The 24,253-nt window shown below is 49.9% G+C and overlaps 1 protein-coding gene across 4 annotated transcripts in view; it reads left to right on the top strand.

Annotated features, from left to right (window-relative positions):
* The window catches only part of PLCL1 (phospholipase C like 1 (inactive)), a 228,928-nt gene that overhangs the window by 183,363 nt on the left and 21,312 nt on the right, over positions 1 to 24,253 (top strand). For 3 of the 4 annotated variants that reach the window (XM_055718757.1, XM_055718759.1, XM_005440478.4), the window contains exon 6: positions 20,510 to 22,247. The exons of the other annotated variant lie outside the window; for it this stretch is intronic. In XM_055718757.1, coding sequence (XP_055574732.1) covers positions 20,510 to 20,692 — 183 coding nt within the window. In that variant the 3' untranslated portion in view covers positions 20,693 to 22,247. Of the gene's footprint in view, positions 1 to 20,509; positions 22,248 to 24,253 lie in introns of those variants that run through there. 4 annotated transcript variants of the gene reach the window in all.

Genomic DNA, 24,253 nt, shown 5'->3' with positions numbered 1-24,253 from the left:
GTGCTGACGGGAGAGAGCCTCTTTGTGTGCTCGGAGGCAATGACATCACGCAGCAGTGGTGAGTCTGTGTGAGGTGCCCATGAGCAATAGCAGGTATTATGTTGTGCTTGTGCCTGCGAGATGATTAATTGTCTTTTCCTTGGCTAGTGAAGTCAAGGCGTATTTAATTAATGTATTTCTTTATAAAGACTCATTGCAATAGGCAAGCTTTGAATACAAAGAGGGGTGGCAATAAGAAATTGCTACTGGCAAAACCATTACATGGTTACAGAGCACAAGATTAAAGTATATTTTACAAAAATCTTAATTGTGGGCATTCTTCATGTTTAAAAATTCCCTGAGGTACTTTTAAGAGGAACTTGGTGAGAATGAATCAAAATAATATGTAATTTTCTTCCTTAGTTTATATAAACTTAATTATGTATTAGTAATATCCACTGTAAGGGCAAACGGTGCCAGAACATAAACATGTTAGTAAGGGCATGGACGTTATAACTTAGTTGACTTGCCAGACTGTCACCTTGACATTGATGCATATTTTTAAAATGTCATGTCTTCCTGTTTGGTCCCGTGTCATGCAGAATGCCGTCAGGCTCACAGTCAGTAATGCTGAGAGCCATATTGTGTAAGCACGCTGGGCTGAAGAACCACGTTCTCACAGTAGCATTACAGGAATGGCGATGATCCTAGATTCAGTCTCGCTTTTGTTTTTATTTCCATGCAGCACCGTCTCGTTGCCTCTGCTTTCCTTCCTGTATTTGGTTACGTGCTGGTGAAATGCAAAAGCAGCAAAAGAAGTTTTGCGTTTGCCACCTTATGGGGACCACAGTGCTAGGGACCCTTTGTTGCACCCTAACAGGCATGCAAAGCCGCTCGCCTCGGCTGAGGTAACCATTCTGGTCTGACCTCCTCTTTTGCTGAAAAACTCACTATTAATTTTCATGAGATGTTTCTTGGTTTTAAAATAGATGACTACCCGTTTCACTGAGTGGAGGGTTTCACCCGGGTGCGTGGGCTCATGCTTGTTTCTCCCCCGATGCTGGTGTTCCTCCCGCCGTCCCCCGGTGAGGCCATCTCCTCCAGCACGTGTGGCCAACTGGGCAGGTGGGCACAAGCTCCTCCTGCCTGTGCTCGGGGCGGGGGGCACCGGGCTCTGTAAGGCAGAAGCTGAGAACCCTCATTAGGGCAGTTCTGGCCTTGAACTAACAAGGTGGCTCTGGGTCAGGTACGCTCAGGGATGCACGAGCGCCGTGCCCACAGGCCAGCTCGGGTGTGCCGCCAGCCCTTGGCACGGGGCAGCGCCGGCCATGCCTCCCCGGGGCCATCTGCCCTCCTGCGGGGTCTGCGCTCAGCACTCGCCAGTAGCCGAGGCACCCTCAGCATCCGCCACTGGTGCGAACCGCTGATTTAATGACTGCTTTAGAAGTGTCTGGGTGTTTGGGGAAAAAAAAAATTGTATCCTGCAAGACTGCTCTCCTTACTGAGGCAAGACCAGGCAGTGGTTACTCGGGCAAAGAAGTTGGGATCTGCCCGAGTCCCAGGAGCCTGGCAGGTAAGACATGCAAAGTTCAAGTGTGTCAGCTGTGGTTCGGATCTATTGCTCTCACGTGGACGTGCTTCGTGTGCCTGCAGACATGTTTTCCTGGGCTACCACGCTTTGGTGGCCAGTGCATACCGGGGCTAGGGACAGCACTCCCAGGTACTTGCCTGCATGCTGCTGGTAAGTATCTAGGTAGTTAATGTCCCGACATACTGACTGACTTACAGACGAAACACGGGGAGACAAAGATAAAGTGGCATTTACTATTTTGGTCTTACACAGAAGGGGGAAACACCCACGTGTTTGAATCTAGTCTGCTCCAAAATGCATTCGTGTTCTCTTCAGTCTTTTTTGTTGCCAGTGCCAAGATTTCACCTCTGCTGCCCTAAGTGCGGTCTGTCTTACTAGGACTCCAACTGTTAGTGCATACCACAGGACACCAAGTGGTTAAATTTTCAGGGATCATTTCAGCACCCATCCACAAGTGTGTCTGCTAATTATCCTGCTTTTAAATTAACGCTGATTAGATGTGTAAAGAGAGAGGTTGCTGAATGCGGAAGGCATACAATTATCAAATTGCTAATGCAGTTCACTCTTCGGGGGAGAAATCCACAATTTTATAATGTAGTTGTGATCGATGTTAGCTCTGGTGTAAGTGGATTTATGCAGCAAAACTGCGCACAAATAGCACTTTTGGAGGAGGGTGTTCACAAATGACCCGTTTCTTCATCACAGTCATTTTTGACAGTCAGCCTTCAGTTTCCTGGGAGACCTGCAGCATCCAGACTTCTCACTTGGGTGGCAGAGCCTCAAAGGCTCACGCTGAGGCTACTTAGAGGGATAAAAGCCAGATTTCTGGAAGATGTATGTACAGACTGTCTGGCTTCACCTAAACTGAGATGAATTTATCGTCGCTGCAAGGTAACAGTTTTCTTTAGGAAGAAACGCAACGTATCTCAATGATCCTTACGAGTCCCTTCCAACCTGAGATATTCTATGGTTCTGTATCAGACAGCAGCTGTTATTCTAAAGCACCTTATGCACAACGGTGCCACACAGAGTTTCTGCTGGTGTTTGGAAGAACTAGGTCCATCACAGCCTTAATTCAAGGCTTATTATAGTGCACTATGGGAGTGTTTTTTAATGGATATTCTGCAGTACACAAAAACTGTCTTGTAAGAAAGATTTATTTGGGTCTTTTCACATCAGTCCCTTTTCCTGAAGTTAGGCAAGAGCCATGGCTTCACTCCTTGGCATGCTACAAAGTGGACAACAGAGCAGCATGGCAGAATCTTAGAGACGTTTCATGTAATTAAGTACAACGGTAACGTGCTATTCCACTGCGTGGCATAGAATTGCTGCCAAAGGATTTGCACGACAATTTCCGCTATCGAGATCTTAAGTCAGAGCATGGTGAATTTGGGAGCCCCCATAAAGCTGCTGTGTTCCATGTACCATCTATTTCTTTCCCTGTAAATGTCAGTTAGCCTTCCCTATGAAAAATTCCTCATATCTTATGTCCCTCCTTTTGCCATCACGTCTCTGTGGACGGAAGCACATCAGTGCTCAATTTGTGAAACTGCAAAAATAGATTAAATATAAGCCATAGTGTCTTAGCCATAAATTCTTGTGATTTGCTGTCATCTTGTGACAGTGATAGTTCAGCAAGAGCAGTAGGCAGGAGTGGTTTGCGTGGCGTGGAGACTTCATGCTTGCCTTTAAATGCAGGGCTCATTGTATTACTCCATGCCTGCTTGTCTCCAGATCTCACTAGATAAATGTGTTTTGAATGTGGTTACCCCAAAGGCTCTTTTTCCGGAGAGGCTAAATGTCTCTCCAGCTATCTAGTCGCCACATTGTTTGCATTTCCTTTGTTGGTGCAGTTCAGGGTGGTGTTTCTAACCTTTTAAACCTCTCCAGACTGTGTGCCCTGACTACTTTTGATGGATCTGCTGCCTTACTCCAAGACCAGCTCAGCCGAGGCTGGCTGAGCTGATCGGTCTGTGATTGAGTGACAGCTTTTAAAAAGGTATGAGGAAATACAAACTGATCCGATTCACATAGTTACTAGATGAGGTTGGTTTCTTACACATGAGCTGAAGGACAAAAAAGAAAAAAAAAACGTGAAACAGCTGGCTTTCTGGGAGGTGCTGAAGAGAAGGTGAAAAGGTCCAGCAAGGTCAACATGTGTTTAGTTTTGTAATTACTGACCTGCTTTGCTTGAAACAGTTTATTTAAAAGTAGGGGGAAAGGTGGGGATGGAGGTTGTTCGAGGTTGTTTCTTACTGAGCGTGTGAAGAGTCTGGAGGAGCAGCACAGAGCACAGCTACCTCCCAGGCCTTTCGTGTGCCCTGACCGCAGCGGTGAGTGTGGTGGAGGCTCCCAGCTTCCCAGCTCCCTCGGAGGGCAGAGCCTGAGCTCCTGGCCCTCAAGCCATCTATGGGGAGGTGTTCCAAGATTTTTCTGAGATAGGGGGATTTAGAGTCCTTTAAATGATACTGAGGTACAAGATAAGGAGGTGAAAGTATGTGGTTCACATGCAAAGCTGTGTTTTGTAAACAGACAGAACCAAATGGCATAATAATTAGGTAGGTGGATCCTCCTTGTAGGCATCGGAGCGTGTTCTGCGCTGGCTGGGGTGCTAAATGCCTCCTGGAGCTGCCCGCGTACCACTCACGGCACTGGCCTTTGCCTTTCTTGCCCGAGCCCAGAGGCAGGAACCAGCACTCTCTGAAGGGCACTTAGTCTTGGTGGATTTTGTCGTTTGTATCTGGCCGTGGAAATTCTCAAGTTACCTCAGCAGTGTGGATGGGGGCGAAAGAGCGTTCTCCCAGTCTCTCAGCAGCGCTAGTTAATCAGCTGGAATATCCTGTTGTTCCTGGCCACCAGCCACGCTGCTGGAGCGACGCATCTGGGGAGGATGCAGTGAGCATCTCAAACGAGTGCAGCACGGCCTCTCCGGGTACCTGGCTGCTCCCTGCAAGTTTCTGAAGCCCTAATGGTGTTTCTGACAAGGTCTCTGTTTTCCTGGCCAAGGAAAATTTCAAGACATGAATTGGATTTAGAGCAAATCAAATATTCATGGGTGTTTAAAATATAAATGAAGGCCACCCAGGCAATCTGAAATCTGCAAGTACCAAATGCTGGCAGCAGCAGGGACTAGTGGGGGAAGGAGAGCAACCATCACCAGGGTTCACAGCTCTTGCTTCTTCATGATACTGTGAGTTTCTGGAGAAGTGTTAGGGCATGGAGTCCCAGCTTGGCTTTACAAAGAGATTTGTCCCGTATTAGTCAGTTATTCCTGAGGGTTTGTCCATTAATGTCACAACAGGAGTGTTTCACTGACTGGTAAGCAGCAGTTGTCTGGACACGCGGCTCGGGAAGAGTCGGTGGTTAACTGAGCGGGCACCGGGCTGCACGGGCGCCTGTCCGCCTGCCTGCAGTGCTGGTGCTTGTGCTGAGCAGCACTCACCGTCCTACCCCGTGTCCCCCGCAGAACCAAGCCCAGTTAATAGTTTCTGTTCATTCAGGGAGCACACCCCATTTTCTGCTGTTTCTGCAGCTTTTAAACAGCTATTTGGTGCATAGAAAATAGGACCGGAAGGGCCTTTGAGAGGCTACGTTGCTCCTCCTGCTGCCCCGCTGCAGGATCAAAATGAATATTTAGCTGCTGTGGATCTAAGCCCTGTGCAAATACTTGGCATAGAAGCTGCTTGGTATGAGGCCGTGGTGTTCTCCAGGGTGACACCCCGTGCCCAGGGATCCTGAGTCACTTGGCACTTGGGGAAAGAGCTGATGGCCAGAGTCATCTGAGCAGAAATGTGGGTCTCTGTCATTTCTCTCACTTCCTTCCTGCTCCTCCAGTGCCAGGGCTCTGCTCCCGCAGGTGTTCCGTGACAGTGGGTCTGGGGGCAAGATTCCCTTACAGTCAGCGTGGGACCCAAGCGCAGGACAGACCAAAAATGGAGGGTCACCAAAGTTCATCCAGAAAACGGGGTGAAAGTACTGTGAGCTGCCTTCCTGTGATGTAAACCGTTTGTTTGTTTGTTTATTTTACTGCAATCCAGAGTTCTGCATTTCAGATGTAAATATTATTCCTTCTGTTCCACTGTATGTGTGCAGACACACATGCATGTATGTATACAGGAGGTGAGGCAGGCCATCAAATATATATGCAGAGCAACAGTAACTTTGGGACAAAAAGAACAGATTAGAGAAGTGAAAGATAGTATGAAAAGCCTCAAGCGGTATCTTGCTTAGCCCATTTTCCTTGTGTTTGGCCAAAATAAGCCAGAGATGGATGGCAAGCAATCTTGTGATGTGCCTTTTCTTTTGAGTGATGTGCCAGATTGCCCAAAGGCATGGCTCTGACGCCAGGCTGCTGGCTGCGCCCACAGGGCGAGGTGCATCACAGTGCAGCGATGGTGGTGGGAGCCAGGGCCAGGGGCATGTCGCTGTGGCTGGTGCCCCTTGTGCCAAGGCCACCTCAGCAACCCGGGCTTTGAGCCCCGTGGAGGGCTGGCACACTGTGGTGCTGTGTGTGGAAAACAAATTTTAGCGTCACCTCACAAATGGAGGCTTGTCAAGATGCTCAGATAGTGCTAGTCTCCAAAAACAGGTACCTGGCTCCTCAGGTTAGACATCTACAGGTTCGGTGGAGGCCCCTGCTCGGCCAGCTGTCCTGTTACCCCTCCGTGCCTCACCATTATCTTGGTCTTTCCTGTCTCTTCTCCCCAGCCTCAAATATCCCCCTTCCCTGCGCATCGCCCCAAGGGCGCGTATCACCTGAATCATGTCAGAGCAGTGGGAGAACCACCATGCTCTGTCTTACTCACGTGTCTGACTCTCCTCCATCCTTGATCTGGACTAAACTTCTCGTGACTCCAAAGCTGTCCCCACCTGCCATGCGGTTCGCGTGAGTTCATCGTTCCGCATTTGTGCCAGCTTCACCCTGGGGTGGCTGTGTGGGATGTGGCGCTGGTGGGGCGGCCCCGTCGCAGCCTGAGCCCCAGCTGACTGCTGTCCTCTCGTCTCTGCCAGCCCGGCAGGGCTGTTGGCGCCTGGGTGCGCAGGCCAGCTTCTTGCGAGGGCGTGTGTCAGCCGGTCCGGACTGTGCAACTGGAAAAGTGATTAGCAACGTTCAGGTGATGGGGTGTGAATACAAAGAGAGTTTGTTCCCCAAATGCTGTTCTGAGCAATAACAAGTTTATCGCCTATAAGGGGGTTATTTGAAAAATCAGCAGGGAGGATTACAAGTTCCTTGAAAGTACTCATCTTTTGAGGAGAAGGAGTTACTCCTGCACATACGTGTGTGCGAGAGAACTGAGCTGGAAAATGGGTAGTACTGGGGGGCCGGGAGGGGAGGCAGGCGCAACGATGACTGAGTGGAATCTGTTTGTAGATGGTTCCCCACTAAAGGAGGATTTCTTGAGTGGAAAAGCTGGGTCGGTGTCGTCTCCCATCCCAGCGAAAGCAGAAACGGCAAGTGGCGTAGGAGCTTTGGCAACTTCTGCCACCGTCCCCTCCCCTGCAACAGTGACATTTTCATTGGAGACGTGGAGCTCAAAGACTGCCATACCTGGCCGTGGAGTTAATTAACACAGCCTGGAAGACATGGAAGTTGCGAATCTTGTTTGTGCCCATCTGACAACATGACCTCATTCAGAGGAATTAAAAGGGCTGTAATCAAAGTGTAGGTTTCAGCAGGAATCCACACATTTCTTGCTTTTATCTGTCGATGGCTGTAATATCAAACAAAGAAAGAAAATTAGCAGCTGTCTCCGTGAGGTGTTAGAGGTTGTGTTGTAACCCAAGGCAAGGCGCCAGCCCCGCCACACGCAGCTCAAGCAGCGAGGCAGCGTGCCGGAGGGGCAGGAGCCTTCCCTCCGTGTCCTTTCGCGGCCCGTGGGGTGGCACCGGCTGTGCGTCCCGGGCAGTGCGCCTGCCCCGACGCCTGCCACCGGTGAGGGGCTCGGAGGGACCTCTTCTGCCCTGGGTTGGCAGCCCGGTGGTGCCTGCCCTGGATGGTCGTTCATGACTCCAAAGACCTCGGTGGTCATCTTTGCTGCCTTACATTCACTATTGATGTTGCTTCAGGGCCATCACTTCAGCGAAATGGATGGTTTTTTCTTGGACTCAGGGATGGATTATTGCTTAGAAAACTTCAGTTACCTCTTTATGCAACTTGAACGATTCCTTAAATTGTCCCTTAAACAATATATGAGAAAAGAGATTCAGTTGCATGGTTACATGTTATTGAAGACACGTTACATTTTTAAATAATTTCAGTTGTATTTTGATCTCCATTATTTAGCAAACTCGCTTTACAACCTGGAATCTGCCTTTGCTGTTGATCTCGTCCCTCCCCAGCTAGCGCGTGTTGCCACGTCTGGCCTGCGTAGCAGTGATACTGATGGTGCCTGCCAGGGTGTTTTGTCTTCCTTGTGTTTTAAATGGTCGGGTGCCATTGTGAATCAGCGTCTGTGTCCTTGTGTCCTGGTAAGGATCTGGCGGAGCTGTGGTTGCTTCAGGGCTAACAGGATACAGGGGGAGAAAACTCCCTTTGTTTTCGTCCGAACGTAGAGCTCCTGGGGGTCAGCTCAGCACCCTGCCCGTCGGGGTAACCCACAGGCGCTGGGAGGGTTTTTACCCAAAGCAGTTGTGCTGAATTCCCAGGTTCATTTGGACACGGGTCTCTGTGGCCCCAAGGAGCTTGTCCTTCCAGCAGCCCACGCACTGCTGTTGTACGAGGGAGCGTGCGTGCCAGAGGAGCTCCGTTTCTAGGTGGCCGGTGGCAGGACAGAGCAAGGGGGATTTGCTGCCTGAAGCCTCCACCCACGGGCATTTTTCCGGAGTTCGTGTAGGGCCGTTCAGGGCCAGGGGAGGCCGGGGGACTGGTTTGTGCGTGGTGGGAACACCGAGAGGATTCGCTTGTATGTTGTTTTCTCTCCAGCGTTTGCTGCCTGTTAGGTCTGAGTTGCGCCGCTCTCTGGGAGCCATAAGCTGGTGCTAGCCTGAAATGGTTACATCTGGATGTAAGCTTTGGTGTCTGCCAAGAGGTTTAACGTCTTCTAAAAATTACCTTTGTGATACGTTTTGAGCTCGTTACAGCTACTGTCAGCAGATCACAGACAGTTTCCCAGCACTTAAATGATGAGAAGTTGACTGCCCTTTTGTTATGTGAGCTCATGCCAGCGTCTACAAAATCCCGCTCCCTTGGGGGGAATTGGGTGTCTAATTTAAGCTAATTCCCTGGGGGAGCTCGGGAGGAGTGAAAGCTGCTGGTTGCTCCCTTGAAACTTCCTCCTCTGTGGCTGTGAGGTGGCGGGTGCGTTTTCCCTGGCACTGTCGGTGGCCTCGGCCAGATCCAGTACTGCACTTTATAACCCAGCGATACCTGGCCCTTGTGCTCTCTGAAGCGAGGGGCGAGCCTGTCTCTGTGAATCACACGATACCAGGTTGGTGGGACCTCAAGGATCATCTGGTCCAGCCTTTCCTGGCGAAGGCACGGTCTTGACAAGATGCCCAGCACCCTGTCCTGTTGAATCTTAAAAGTTCACGATGTCAGGGAATGCACCACGTCCCTGGGGAGATTGTTCTTATTGTGAAAACTTTCCTTTTCTCTCGGTCAGAATTTCCCTGGCAGTAACTCGTACCTGTCGTGCCTCGTCTGATCCGTGTGACTCCTTGTATGCCGAGTGCTCCCCCTGTCCCTCCCCAGCATAGGTAGCAATCCTCTCTCCACGTGCTGGGGCGCACAGAAAATACCCTTGCCAGCCTGGACCGTTGGCTTGTCTGCACTTGTGTGAGTACAGGACTCGGGGGAGCCCAACTCGGAACCCAGCGGGCAGCAATCTGCTGGTGTGACCTTCCCCGTTCCCTTTTACCGCTCCGGCTTTCGTTGCTGCCCCCAACGCTGAAAAGAGAAAACGTTCCTCCGTGCCGCTGACACCTTCCAGGGGCTGCAGCTAAAGTAAAATGTGCTTAACTCAGTGGCAGTATCGATCCGGGTTTGTAGAATGGAGCCAGTGGCAGCAGAGGGCCGCGGAGTAAAGCCCTCTGCGTGAACGTGTGTGATTGTGCGCGGTATGGATCCGCGGGGAGGGCTTGGGCAGCGAGTCAAATGCCACCGCTGCGTTCAGTGAACGCTGTAGGTGCCGGTCAGACCTTTTTTTTTAACTTTTTTTTTAACTTCGCCTTGCAGTGACTCTTCCCCAGCAGCCCGCGTGGGCCCGGTGAGCCCTGCATGGCAGGCGCTCCCTAACACTCGCGCAGGAGCTAGGGAACAGGGAGGCGCGGGCGCCCGTGGGTGGAAGCGAGCTTTGCTGTGGGAGCAGCAGGCTGGGAAGCTCGTACCGCCGGCAGCTGCAGCCATCTCTTACGGGGTCAGGTGAAATAAATGCATGGGGACGCACCCTGCGGGAGCGGAGGGGACCTCTCCTAGGGGGCATTTCCCCAGGTACAGGTGGGATCCATTTGGGGAGCAAAGCTGAGACAAAACCAGTAATCCCATTGCTGTGGCAGCTGCTGTTTATTCTTAGATCACAAGAAGAGAAAGACGGGCTATGTATGTGAGAGAGCGGCTAAAAGGACGCAGCAGGCAGAGCAGTGGGTTGAAAAGGCCCGTATGGTAGGTCGTCTTCTCCAGCGTCCTCTGTGTTACAGACCAGACACAGGTCCTGTATCGGCAGGAGGAGCCTTACTGACTGCTCTGAGCTGTCGGAGCAGGGAGTGACGATAGCTGCAGGTAAGTGCTCTGCGTGTTCTCACCCGGTGTCACCCGGGCTCCTGCCCTGTTGCACCAGTGACCTGGCAGTGCCGGGGCACCTAGCGGCAGGCAGCTGGGGAGCCTCGTGAAGGCACTGCAAAGCACCCGAAGGTTTTTTTTACATTTTCAAGCAGTGACAAAGGTGGTGGGAGTTGCAGAGGTCAGCCAGAGGGGCCTAATGTTGCAGCTTGGGGTGGATGAGCTGAGGCTGGAGGCTGCCGGCAGCCTCAGGACTGTTTCCTTGAGAAGGTGGCCTGGTGATCTGAAGCTGGGCTGTCTAAATTCGTCCTCTCTGACCCACACCAGTAACTGTGGAGGTATTACTACAGCCCTCTGTATCAGGCTTAAAAATTGAGTTCAGTTTTGCCAAAAGGTCTCTTTATTTTCCGCAGCATGGCACTGTAAGGGGTTGGAAATTATGTTGACATTTTGGGATAATGAATGGGTAAATGAGTACTACAGTCCTTGTCCTGCACCGCTTATTTTTCTGCTTGGCTCACTTGGTTTGCTTTTTGTCTCCAACGTCCCAGCTAACAGGGATGAACTGGATCAGAGCATTTGCTGAGGGGTCTTCTAAAAACCTGTTCCCTCCTAGCCGTTAGACAGCGTTTTGTTTTATTTTTTTCTTTCTTCACTTAACCTTTTATGTGATTTGGAGTTTTTGGGACTCGGCTTAAAAGCTTTCTGCTTTAGCATGAAGTTGTTTGTGGTCTGTGCTGCTTGTGAACAGGTTAGAAACTGACTGCTGGCACCTCGTGTGAAGGGAGGAGAGCAGCGGGGGCAGTGGGGCGTCAGGTCCCCGCGGGGGAGCAACAGTGGGGAGCGCAGGTAGTTCTGCAGCTTCCCGCGGCCCAACCAGCTGCCAGCGTTCACCAGCCGCCGCTGCAGCAGGAGGGATTGCAGACCACATCGGTGCCAAGAATAGGTGTTAGTGCCAGGCAGTTACTCAGCGACAAGGAGAGTAAGGAGCTGTTACACAGGAGCGAGCACTGCGTGAGTATGCTCTGTTACCTGTCCAGAAACACCGCACTCTGACTGGCATCATTTAATTTCATCTTAATTACGTTATTTCAGTTAGCATTAAGCACAAGCTGCAAGTGTTGGGGGTTTTTTTTTAGCTACTGCCCTAAGCAGTAGTCTAAGGAGAGCAGTGAGTGTTTGTGCTGCATCTCCTGTAACACTCCCCCCACCCCCTGCAAAAATAACCCCAGACCAGCGCAGGTGCCAAAACAGGATCAGCCCGGAGCTGGTCAGCAAACCCTTTCCCGGTTCTGACGAACTTAAGGGACGTTTTGTTGTCAATACTTGCGACAAAGGACATGAATTTGGTGTTAACCCTCTGCCTCGCAGCCTGGGCGGCTGTGAGTCAGCGCAGAGGGCACAAGGGTGGGGGGGTGCCAGCTATTCCCAGCCAGGAGCGTTGCTCAGGGGTTGCTTTGCACGGCTGTTTTGTTAGCTGCAAAATGTATCTTTGCCCGCAGCTGGTTCTTTTACTCAGAAAAATGAAATGCAAGAAAATTGTGTACTTTCTCCTTCGTTGTTCTTCCCCTTGCTTTGTTTTTCTGGGACTCTATGGACTTTACTGGAGTGACCGGCTGGTGCTGGTACACGTGGGGAACTGGGTTTTGTGACCAAAGGAGGGCTAAGAAATAAATGCCTGGACACATAGCTTTGATTTCCATCCGATGGCTATGTATCAAAAATAAATAGTGCCCCACTTTCTTCAGTGATGTGGGGTTTTCTTAGTATTGATTGTACACTCCTGGGCTCCCCGCCAAACCTTTGATTTCAAACCTGTCACCAGAAGAGAGGCAGGCACCTAGCATGGAGGGGTTGACTGCGAGCATCCATACATTTGTGGCTGTGCTTGCAAACTGTCTGCTAGATGTAGTGCCTGAGAGACACGCAAGCAGCTGAGCTGCTCAGCACATGGCTAACATCAAATTAATAGCATTATTTCTGAAAGCACATTCCTGCTGCAACACAGTTAACAGACAGTCGATGTTCACATTCATTGCTTTTGACAGCCTGATATAAGGTAATTTAATTTAAACGCCTAGATGAGAGAGAAGCAAGAGGCATTTTTAGAAAAAAATGAAAATAAAAGCCCACTCTTTTTATACATAAAATGCCTGCTTGAAAGGAATAGATTAGTAGCCGTACAGTGCAATTGATTTGCAAGAGCCCATGGATTTCAGTGGAGGGCTCTGTTTAAAGATCAATAGAGAACGCTACAGCAAGAGTGCTTTTGCCGCTTAGCTATTCAAGCAAACGCTTGACGTTAATTCCTTCTCAGGCTTTGGTCCAGGGCCAGTACGGTTTGGGAGGGCACTTGACCATGTTTCAGAGAGCAAGCTGGCTGTCTGTGTCCTTCGCCTTTATTGCGTTAGGCAAATCCTGTAAGAGAATTATAAGCACAGACCCCCTTTCTGAAGTTGCCATGGCTGCACGAGGCAGCAGTACTCTTGCTGGCAAGGCCAGCAGCCAGAATCAGAAGTTATTTCTAAGTATTTGCTTCTTGGTTGATTGCATGACCGTCTGTGAGGTTCTCCTTCTACAACGGAAGCGTTTCGTTCATTTCCACCTCCCAGGCTGCCCTCCAGGTCTGCCTTTGGCTGTGTCACGTGATTTGGGAATATACAAGCGGTGGGCTGGCAGTTTTGTAGTAACCGGGGAGCCTTGCCTGGTGCGGTGCCGAGGGGGCTGACTCCAGTATCCAGCATGGCCATTTAGATTCTAACTACGCCTTTGCAAGAGCTAGAAAAGAAGGCAGAAAATGCCACGGGTGTTTTTCAAGGGAGTGCCACAGCAGCAGAGGCAGCGGCTCGTGTCACTGCCTTGTGCTCTGGGACCGATGGCTCGGCTGTGCAATGCACGGTCACTAGCCTCCTAGAGAAGTAACCAGGCTTGTGCAGAACACCTCTGTAGATCCCTGTTTAATCATCCTCTCCAACGCAGACCCAAATGGCAAATAAAATCAGTTTAAAAGTTTTGGGGTTTGTGTGGGACAGCCTAATGATGAACAACTGGCAGACTGAGCTAGTTTTGGAGTTTAAATATGAGTAGTTAAAATCAGATGGAACTGGTTTTCAGGTAACCTGGATATTGTTCTTAACACAGCACACATACAATTTTAGCATCAGGCTCCATCCCCGGGTCGGAGTACCTGTCTGCAATCACACCACCATCAAGCGTGTTATCAGAGTAGTCCAGCCCGTGGCTGCGATGTGAGTAGTCACACTGGAGCCACGCGTGAGGTTAAGATTTGATCTGTATTACAAGTTAGGGCCATTCTGAATGCTACTTTCATGATGTATTTATTGCCATTCATGTAATTGTTTGTATTAATCTCTTCTGTGGCCCTTCGCTATGGTATCTGATCACCTGCTACGCTTGCAGAGGTCTGTGCCTCGGAGAGTGCTGGACCAGTGTACGGGACCTGCTGGGTGCTCAGGGCAGGCCAGGGCCGAACAGGCTCTGTGGGCAGCTGTGATCCAGGTTGCTTTGGGGTCGCCACGTGATTTTTACCAACCACCTGGAGAGATGCTGGCGTGGTTCTCTCACTCTTAAAACTGCTGCACTGGAAAAGTGACCGTTCTTTGTAAACGGTGATCGCAGAGATGGTTACTCCTTAGCTCTTCACCCAGCAGTTGTCCTTCAGTTCGGTGCTCCTGCGCAGGAGGCTGCTGGCTGCGACGTACCACCTCAAGGCTGCGTGGCTTGGCCAGCTGGTGAGTGCCTTCGGGGCTGCCCGTGTTGCTTGCACATGTGGGTTCACTTCTGAGACGTGCATAAATATCAGGTGTGAACAGGACTTTTTTCCCCTGCGTTAAGTAGTAAAACAGTTGGGAAATACAGTGCAACCAAGGCCGGTTCTGCGCTCCCAGTGCTTTTCTTGGAGATGAGCTTGAGTTTCTTTCTGCTTTCTGAGCCTGCTCAGTCTGTGTAACAAGAACCCTGTGTAGCAAGAGACAGGCAGGAAAGTGTGGAGCCAGCATCCCTATGGCTGGTCCATGAAATAAATGGAGAAAGGATGAAGTGAGGAGCAATTTGGTTTAGAAGCAGAAGTACTAGGAGTTGTTCCTGTTAACTATTCCTCCTCCTCTCCGTCATCTTCCTCATCCTTGCTGTCAGGTGTCCCAGCTGCTGGCTACAATACATTGAGCAATCAGCCCTAGAGCTTCTGACCTCATTGCTTGGCACAACCTTTGATTCACCTTTAACGCTCATCAAAACACTCGTATTCACCTTGGGTTTTGTCACAGAACCTTGTGTCACAGCTGCACACGGCAGTCTGTTTCCACAACAGTTTCTTTTTCCTGCTCTTGCTTACAGAGATTTAACACTTTATATAGTGGTGGCTGCCTTTCCCTGGGTGGGTATGTTCTTCTTCATACATCTCAGATCTGTTCTCTATGTGATGTAATTGATTCTCAGCTGTGTTTCCTTCTTGCAAATTTTTGCTAGACCCTGGTTTGGGAAATGGGAGAGGAGGTCTCTGACTGTCAGTAACATGCTGATACACCAAAAGGAGATGCTCATTTTGATGTCTGAAATTACTAGCGAACACTGAGGAACACGGTGACCGACCTCAGCGAGGACTTTGTCAGATCGCCCAATTTACTCAGGGGCAAAGCTGTTGCTGGTTTCAGCCAGGTAGAAAGAAGTTCTTGCGTTTGGTTCAGAATTGGGTAAAACCCCAACCCCCAGACCTTAGATGGTACGCCATTTCAGTGGAGTGCCATTTCAGTGCCATCTTTTATATCAGTGGCCTTTTTATTTTCCTGACAGGAAGAAAAATTCTGCTATGCGAGGGTTTAAAGTAACTTGGCAAGTAGTGCTTGGCCCCTGCCTTTCCTGTGGGGTAACTCACTTTTGCAGTCCTTTGTTCTTCAGTGTGCGAGAAGTGATTATACGCTTTGTGTATAATCCTTGTGTACAGTAATTTTTCATGCCAATGTGCGCATTATGATCTCTAGCGCAGAGAGTAAAGCAAAGCTCTTGACAAACTATACGCAGTAATAACGAAGAGGGTGGGTTTTTAAAGGCTGCACTGGTACAGCAATACTCGGTATGTTTTCTGAGTACTCTGTTCTGAAGAGTGGGTGTATCATAATCAAATTCATGTCATTTGTTTCCATATTTAAGTTGGAAGGAGGCATAGAAAAATATCTGCTTTTTCTAATAATTTTAACACAGCTGTCTAATCGTTTCATTAATGATTTCCTCTTCAGGGTTACATTTTCAAAGTCACGTGTGATCATTTAATTGTGTGCCTCCTTATTAATATTAAACACAGTTAAAGTCCCACTATGAAAAAGTGCACTTTGAAAATGCACCCCTTGCGGTAAGTGCCGCCTCCACGCAGGGTATCCCAGTGTCACAGCAGCTCTCCAGCATTTCTGCTTCCCAGGTCCCGTGGCGGAGCGTACCGGTGCCATTACCTTACCCGTGTTACCTCTGAAACGTGGAGCGACGCAGTGCTTGTGGTTTTGTTTGGCCATGTCTGGCTTTTTCAGCCAACCGCTGGCAGCCTCTGGAGATTTTATTTTGTGATTAAATAATAATGTAAGAGCCTATTTCTTTGAGAAAAAGTTTTAAAATAACAGTAATACTATGAGCGTGGTGTGGCATGGGCGGTAAGACCTCTGTTATTTATTTTTTGTTTACTCAGCCCTGAAGGAGCGGAGAGGAAAGCTCCGGCAACGCGCTGCCGGAGAAGGCGACTGCCAGGAGCCAAGCGGTGGCGATGGCGATGCTTTGGTGAGCAGCAGGTCACCAAATGTCCCTCGCGGCCCCTGCTGCAGCCTGCCTGAGCACACAGCCGGTCTCCGGTGCGGGGCAGGCCCCATTGCTCAGCGCGGGGTTTTCAGCTTGGCTGGTAGCAGAGCACGGTGCTGGTGCGGGGCAGCCTGTGGGCGCCGTTCGCTTCTGCACGGGCCACGTGGTGGCCTTCAGGGTCCTCCCACAGCCCCTGCTGCTGGTGTGGGTCCCGCCTGGGTGGCAGCCGGGGTCCCCCGTGTGGGTGGGTGCCCAGAACTGGCGCTGCTTCGTGACCTGCATGTCACAGACTTTTCTAGAAAGCAAAGGAATAGAAATAGTAATTATTAATATACAAACCCATGCCCATATATTTATATCTCTGTAGAAATATGCATGCAGTGTATTAAAAAAATACATATATTGCAGAGTTGAACACAAAATGGTGCCGCTTACCTCACCCACCTTCTCCTTTCATTTCCCCAACCTCAGGGACTGGGTTGTTGTTGGACAAAATGAGCTGTCATCTTGGCCCATAAAAAACTTAGGAGTTTGATTTGGCAAAAAAAGTAAATAATAAGAAACAACCTACAGAATCCATCCCATCTGTGGCCATTGCCAGTGTCTGTCTAGAACAACTTGGGCTCTTTGAAGCCTTTCATGCATTGTCGCTGAAACGGAGCAATATTTAAAGCCATGTCAGATTATCCCCATTTTCTAAGTATTATTAACCTGTCAAGGTAAAGGCTTATAATCTTACAGTTGCTTGACAATCTGCATTATTCGTTCTGTAATGTTAATTTGTGCTGAGGCTCCGCAGTTAGTTGTGGTTAGGTGTATGAAACCTGACATGTAATGTTCCCTAGCTCTAAATAAAAGCAGGCCCCTTGATCGGTTTTTCAAGTAGAACACTCAATTAATCTCTTCTGGCTTAATTTAGTGTCCTGCCAAGCGCTGAGTTTAACCTTTCTCACAAGCGTTTATTTTCAGGAAGGCTGATAATATCAATAGCAGAAGGGAGATAGATGGATAGATGCTGAAGCGGACCGTCGTGATCTCTCTGTCTGGAAGAGGGATGCTTTGTTTGTAAGGGCAGAGGGGGCTGGGCCGTGCGCAGAGGTGATCACAATGACTGATTTATGAAGGGTGTTTCAATGCAATCATAATTCTAAAGTTTTCTCCAGCTTCTATCCAGTATTTAGTTCATTAAGGTGTTGACACAATTTTGCTGACATTTTTCTTAAGTGGATTATGCTCACAGCCAGTTTTTCAAAGCAAACAGATGGCTTTTCAAACAGAGCATGCCCACAGATTTATTTTTTTTATTTTTTTTACGGTGCCTCTAGAATTATGACAGCTCTGTCAGAGGGGGCTGGTTTCTCATTAATTTTCTTGTGACAGATGATTCAAAATCATTTTTGCTCCTTCAGCATGTTCAAATGAACCAGCTGTTTAGAAATAAAAAATACAAGGAGACTTAAGACATAAATCAGTTGGCCTGTACATGAATGGAATTGCAGTATTTTGATAAGTCCATTTCTGGTTTTAGATCACTGTAAAATAAGAATGCCTTCATAAAGTATTTGAAGTATGCTGAGGAGGAATGTTTCTCTTCCTGGAACCCGAAGACATGTTGTGCATTGCCTCAGACGAAATCTGTAATCTGAATTGCCTGGATACTGAAATGTGAAATCAGAATATGCATAAGGGGGAGCGGGTGGCTCGGCACCCTCACGCGGGGTGTGAAGTCCCTTGGCTTCCGCGGACTTGAGACGAGTCTTGGCAGGGCGGACTTGGGCTGTCATCCTCCAGGCGGGGGTGTACCACATCCCAGGCAGCTCCCTTAAAGGAGCGTCTTAGAGTCCCTCGGCGAAGACACAGCTGGTGGGCCACCCTCGGGAGAAGATTTCCATGCTTTGCCCTCACCCTGAGGAGGAAGAGATGTGAAGGTGGCGACGCGGATTCAGCTGAAGCTCTTTTTGTGCCAGCTTAACGAGCTGTACCACCTTGTGCTGCTGCATGACGGGCACTCCTCCGTGCACGGTGTGGGCAAGCGCTCCCGCCGCGGGGACACGCCAGCCGTGCCGCAGCAGGGGGCTGGCTTCTAGCAGCCTTCCTGCAGGCACCCCAGCCGAGGGGCAGCGGGCGCTTCGGGGCAGCGGGCCTTCATCATCCTCACTTTACCTCTGTTGCACTGGCTCTCCCAGGTTTTGGGCTTAGCTGGTCTTGGTGCTGCAGGAATGGTTACTTGGAGCCGCTCCTTGTGCTAAGAGGGGTTTTCTGTTCTTGCACATCAATACGTAGCACCAGGTTTTGACTTAGAGAAGTCTAAGGCCGCAAAGCATCATCACACCAATTTTGTCTGCTCGTTGGTGCAGCCTTTGGTGTCTTCAGTGCTGGGTCCGTGACAAGAAAAAGCAGCAGCCCTGCTGCAGCCAGGTCTATTTCACCCTAAAACCAAACTATTTAAAACTGCTCCTGTATACTGAGGAGCCTACCACCCCTTTTTATACCATTGCCATGTCGTTAACGATACTGCTGTTGGATCTCTTTGCTTACGCTGCAGTGGGTGTCCTTGTCACTGCAGCACCAACACGGTTCCTGTGCCACTTGCAGACAGGGAGGGAGACCGGGGCGTGCCGGGTGCTCAGGGCAGCTACGGGGCTCTTGGAGTCCTGCCTGCTGCCTTTAACCATAAGCTCAACCTTTGTCCTGAAAGCAAGATCACAGCTATGTGAAATATGTGCTATGTAAATTATTCTTGTTTTGTTTTTTCAAGCCATGTCTGCTCACTGGATCCCAAGTTATTTGTCTCTGTATTCCCATAACTGTCATGCTGCCGAGATACCGATCTCTTCAAAAGAGCTTCCTACCAAACAGTACAGAGCCACTCGCGTGGTCCCAGTGGTTTTTGTTAATTCTCGCATTGAGTTGGGTTCCCAGCGTCTGGGTGGTGATTTGCATTGTTCAGCAGGGACAAACTCATGCCACCAGGAGATGAGGCAATCCCGTTCTCGGGTGCGGGCCGCTGGCCCTGGCTGACGTGGTTTCCCACGTGGTGTTTACCAGGGCAGCGGGACTTGCAAGCCACCATTGTTTCTTGGGTTGTGAACGTTGTTTACAGGGGCTGAGGTGGTGCAAGCCCAGTGCCAGGCACTGGTGAAAAGGGAGCTGCACTCATCGGTGTGAGATAAACCCTTCCTCTTAGCTCTGGGGAAAGGGAGAGCAGAGAGATGCTCCCACAGCTGGAAGGTGGTGTGCTGCAACTCATCCAACACATCTGGTTTGTTTGGAAAACCGAAGGGGGGTTGGTGATCAGTCACCCCCCCAGTGTGCCACAGGTCCTGCTGTAATATCTGTTGTTTCCTCCGAGAGCCCGCGGAGCATCTGTGGTTCGCAGGAGATCAGGCTGGGTTGCAGGGATGCGCGTGTGACGTTTCACTCAGTGGAGGTATTCCTTCTGAATGCGTGTATAACCAGCTGCAGCGGGTGGTGTACTTCAGGCTGTGCTTTGGGTGGTGTGGGGTGAACAGCTCAAGTTCTTAGGGATACTGAAATGTAATAACCAGATGCATCTCCTGGCTTTTATTTATTTGTATTTGCTAGGACCAAAATCTTGTCACTTCACAGCACTCGAGATATCAATATTGCATAAATATCCATCTTGGCATTTCTGAACACCAGCTCCACAATACAAATTTCCTGTAACACGTTTCTCCTGGTAGTGACAAATGGGGCTGACCCCCTGTTAGTCACGACACCTTTACGTGCTTTGAGAAGCTGCGGAAGCAGGCCTTTGCTCAGGAACTCTCTCATCCCCATTCATCTGCTCAAAGGTCCCAAAGGAATGGTTCAGCTGTTGTTTCATGAAGACATGCAGCTCGGCCCGCCCGCGCTGAAGGAGAGCCCGAGGCCGGGTAGCAAACCCGAGTGCAAGGAGGGCTGGGTAGCGGGGGTCTGGCAGCTCACCGGGGACACGCAGCCGTCACCGTGTGGGATCTGACGCCAGGGCGCGAGGACAGAGCAGTGGCACGGGGAGAGGGGTACCACGTGCCATCACTGCCCTGTCCCTGGCAGATCCTTGCTGCTGGCTGTGGGGGAGGGGACGCCTTCCCCCTGCGGGCTCCGTAAAGCCAGGCCCGAATCACCTCCCGGGGGGGACCCAAAGTGGGGGCAGGTGGGTGCCTGGCCTGCTCACCCTGCCCGCTGTGCTGGCTGCTGCCTTCCTCACCGGGCTGGGTGCCAGGCTGCCGGAGGGGCTTCAGCCCCTGCCCCGGGGGCTGGCGTCCGTGGGGGGCAGAGGGGATTTGAGGCAGGACCTGAGAGCTGTCCCACAGCGCTGAACAGTGTGGCAGAGGCACGAGAGCAGCATTGCCGCTCTTGTCCCGAGCGATGTGTGCGACCCCTGACTCTCTCCTGCATGTGTGTCTGTACATCCTCAGGGCCAAGGAGATCTCCTGAAGAACGCCAAGAACGAAGCCCTGGAGAACATGAAGCAGATCCAACTGGCGTGCCTGTCATGCGGACTGAGCAAAACTGGAAGCGGACATGCAGACGCCAAGTCAAAACGGTGCCTGGAGGCGATACAGGAGAAGGATACCGGAGATGAGAACGGGAGGCTGTGAGGGGAGGCAGAGCTGTCGCATTTGTCACAGATTTCAATAACTCTAAACTATTTTTTTAAAGCATTTAAAAATTCACACAGGAATGCCCTCTACAGGGTGTTGATAGTATTAAAATCCTCACAATGTCAGTATTTTAATGCAGTTAATTTATCTAAGTTAAACTCTGGTAGTGAAATTTCTAATGAAGCCAAGCTGTCTGTACGCAAGTGCGTGTGTGCGCACACATGCAAATCCCGTAGATGCCCTTTCATGCATTACATTAGCCGTTTGCTAATTTATTCCTTTGTCATCTTTGAGTAGGCCTGTTCATTCTGAAGATCAGAACAAATAGAGTACTTGTATCAGTTTTGTGCTTTATTTTGCTTTCCAGCTTTTATCATTTAACTTATAGGTTGCATTACTGTTACACTGTTTAAACAAAACACAACAATAAATGCCACCAACAGCTGTTTCTGCGAGGGCAAAACCAGTGGTTCACGCAGACCCTGAACGTGATTCTTAACAAACAATTCAAACCACGTAAACGAGATATTTAATGGTCAGCGTTGCTGGATAGATCATGATTAGATCCGAGGTGTGTATTTCACTGAATTTTAGCAAACCGCTCTTCAGGGTACACCCATATAGCACGTACTAACAGGAAAACTGGCTCATTTATTTCATTCCAGTAAATCATTGCCCCCTTGTAGATCCGCAGGACAGCAGCAGCCTTTGCTGGTAGGCATTAACCCGTCTAGTGACCAGCATAGCTAGTCAGCCCCGTAGTTACGAGGAGAGCTGTGAATATCCTTCGTGAACCCCGAAGGTGAGCTTCAGGCTGCTCTGGATTGCTCAGTGGTGCATTATTGGGAGGCAGGTGTTACGGATTTCACAAGCTGTGAGCTCTAGCGCGAGAGGTGTGAGAGGCCAAACTGCCTTGCCGCCTTCTGCCTGCGTGTTGAAGTCAGTAGGATGAGGCAAGCAGGATCTGACCTTGACGTCGCTGTGGTTAAGAATCATGCTCTGCTAGAAATTTGAAGCAAGGCAGTGGAACTGCTGCACATGTAGGGTAGAGACACAGCTTGGGGGAAAACCAGGGTGCCAGCATTTTTGTGCAGCAGTTACAAATACCCTGACATGTGTCGTATGTTCAGGGCAGTTCTGAGAATTGGATGCCTCTTCATGCCGCTGTAGGAAGGAGACGGAGAATGTCACAAAGCAACGCATCCTCGTCCCTCCCAGTGTCCAGCTCATGTATGCTCACAACATTTCAATCGTTTAAGTACTGTGCTTGAGTGTAGTATTTGTGTTACCTTTAACAGGACTAAGTGTTTTATGGTTATAAAAAAGACTATATTTATTTAAAGCATTGCTTTTATTTTGAAAAGCTACTTTTTAAATTAATTTGATTAACAAATATGCTAATTTTCTGAACTTAACAAAAGGTAATTGCTGAAAGTTTGACCATTGGAGAATCTTATATAGCTATTGTGTTAAGTTATTTTTGACTTCTTAATAACACTATTATGTTCATGTTGCACATTACTGAGAGAGTAAAGCTATGAAACAACTTTGACCCATGTTTTTAAAGTGATTTAACACAGAAGGTAACCGGTGAGACCTGGGTACAGGTGGGTTAGAGTGGGTAAGTTGCTTGAGAGAAGGTTCTGCTCGGAAAGAAGTGTATTATTGTAAAGGTTATGACTCAGGTGCTTTAAATACTATTTCCATAAAACTTGCCATACTGGTTAAGATCCAGCCCTAAGTCCTTAATCTCTCCATTAGATTACGAGTGTGTATTCAGCTAAGGTCTGGAGAGGGGTGGGTTTGGGGTTTCAGGCAAGGCATGAAGCCCAGATCAATCGTCTAATGTGCATGTTCACCTTTTGCCCTCCTGGGTTACCTTCCTGGTTGCATCACGGCTTGTGTTTATAGGAAAAACAGCACTTGGCCTTCAGTATGTACAGTCAGGGAGGATGGAAGCGGTTCAGCTAGCAGCACCGGTTGTGAAGGACCAGCCTTCAGAAAGCACCTTTCTTGGAAGGGGGAGGTACTTCAGGAAGGGTGAATGCTTTATCTCTTGCTTCATTTAAACTAGAAACAGCTTGATTTTCTCCATTTAAAAGGCTACCCTAATGTCTGTACAGGAACCGCTGGCAAAACACCTTCTAGTCCTCCTTCCTTCCCCGGTGTTGTAAACAAGTGAACATAAAGTTGCATGGCGAAGGGCTCGCTTTCTGTGCTCACATGGAAGGGGGTACCACATAGCTCTCGCGCTGTAGCTATTTGCAGACCCAGAAGATCGTGGCCGGACAGAAATCCCACAGCATGCACGCACACACCTTTCATGCCATGTTTACCTGGGCCAGGGTCGTGCTGCGTGGCTTTCTGTGCCAAAATACAGGGAGCAGAAAACCTCGGGCACTCCGGATTGCCTGGAGCAGCCAGGGCCACTCCTGGCACTGGTGCCCCGCGGCTGAAGGAGCAGCTCCACCTTCCCTCGGGCACGGGGAGGGCTGGCAGCAAAAGCTCGTCTCACCTTCCTCCATGCCCCTTTGAAGTCACTGGGAGTGGAAGCGCATGTTAAAGCGGCAATTGGTGTGATAAAAACTTAGCCTTGAAGGAGAACACATGGAAAAAACTTACGTAGCATCAACAGCAGCAACACAGGGGGGGCTGACGGCCCGGCCTTCGGGGAAGTGTCCCGTGGTGTGCCTGGCTTCTTGCAGCGGCACAGGAACCTTCTGTGGGCCCCGTGCTGGTACGATTTGCCTGATGTTGCACCTGAATGGGTGGATATTATCTGTATCGCTTCTGGGGAAGTGATGTCTGGAAAGTGTCACGGGTATTTGCAGTTGTTTACAGTGTGTTTTAACAACTGGAAATCAGAGAAGCTCTTGGGGACTGGCGTGTGGTGGTGGCTGCCAGGAGTACAGGAGTGAATCTGCCTGGGTTCTCATTCCGGCTCTGCCAGTGTCCTGCATCTTCACAGCATTCATTGTCCCTGTATCGCTCTCTTATCTATAGATAAGACTGATGATGATAAGTGATTGTCCCCCTGTACTCGGCACTGGTGAGGCTGCACCTCAAATCCTGGGTTCAGTTTCGGGCCCCTCACTGCAAGAGGGATGTTGAGAGGCTGGAACGTGTCCAGAGACGGGCAGCCAAGCCACTGGGGGGGCTGGAGCACAAATCCTGTGAGGAGCGCCTGAGGGAGCTGGGGGGTTCAGCCTGGAGAGGAGGAAGCTCAGGGGGGACCTTCTCGCTCTCTACAGCTGCCTGACGGGGGCTGCGGGGGGGGGGTGGGTGTGTGTCGGTCTCTTCTCCCAGGTAACAAGCGACAGGACAAGAGGAAAGAGCTTCAGGTTGCACCAGGGGAGGTTTAGGTTGGATGTTAGGGAAAATTTCTTCACTGAGACAGTTGTCCAGCACTGGAACAGGCTGCCCAGGGACGTGGAGTCACCATCCTTAGAGGTATTTAAAAAACACATAAATGCGGTGCTTGGGGACATGGCCGAGTGGTGGGCTGGGCAGCGCTGGTTGATGGTTAGACTTATGATCTCCAAGGTCTTTTCCAACCTA

The sequence above is a fragment of the Falco cherrug genome, chromosome 8 (assembly GCF_023634085.1).
Source record: "Falco cherrug isolate bFalChe1 chromosome 8, bFalChe1.pri, whole genome shotgun sequence".
Classification (NCBI taxonomy): Eukaryota; Metazoa; Chordata; class Aves; order Falconiformes; family Falconidae; genus Falco; species Falco cherrug.
Note: the sequence above shows the minus strand (reverse complement) of the source record. Positions and strands in the feature narration are given on the sequence as shown.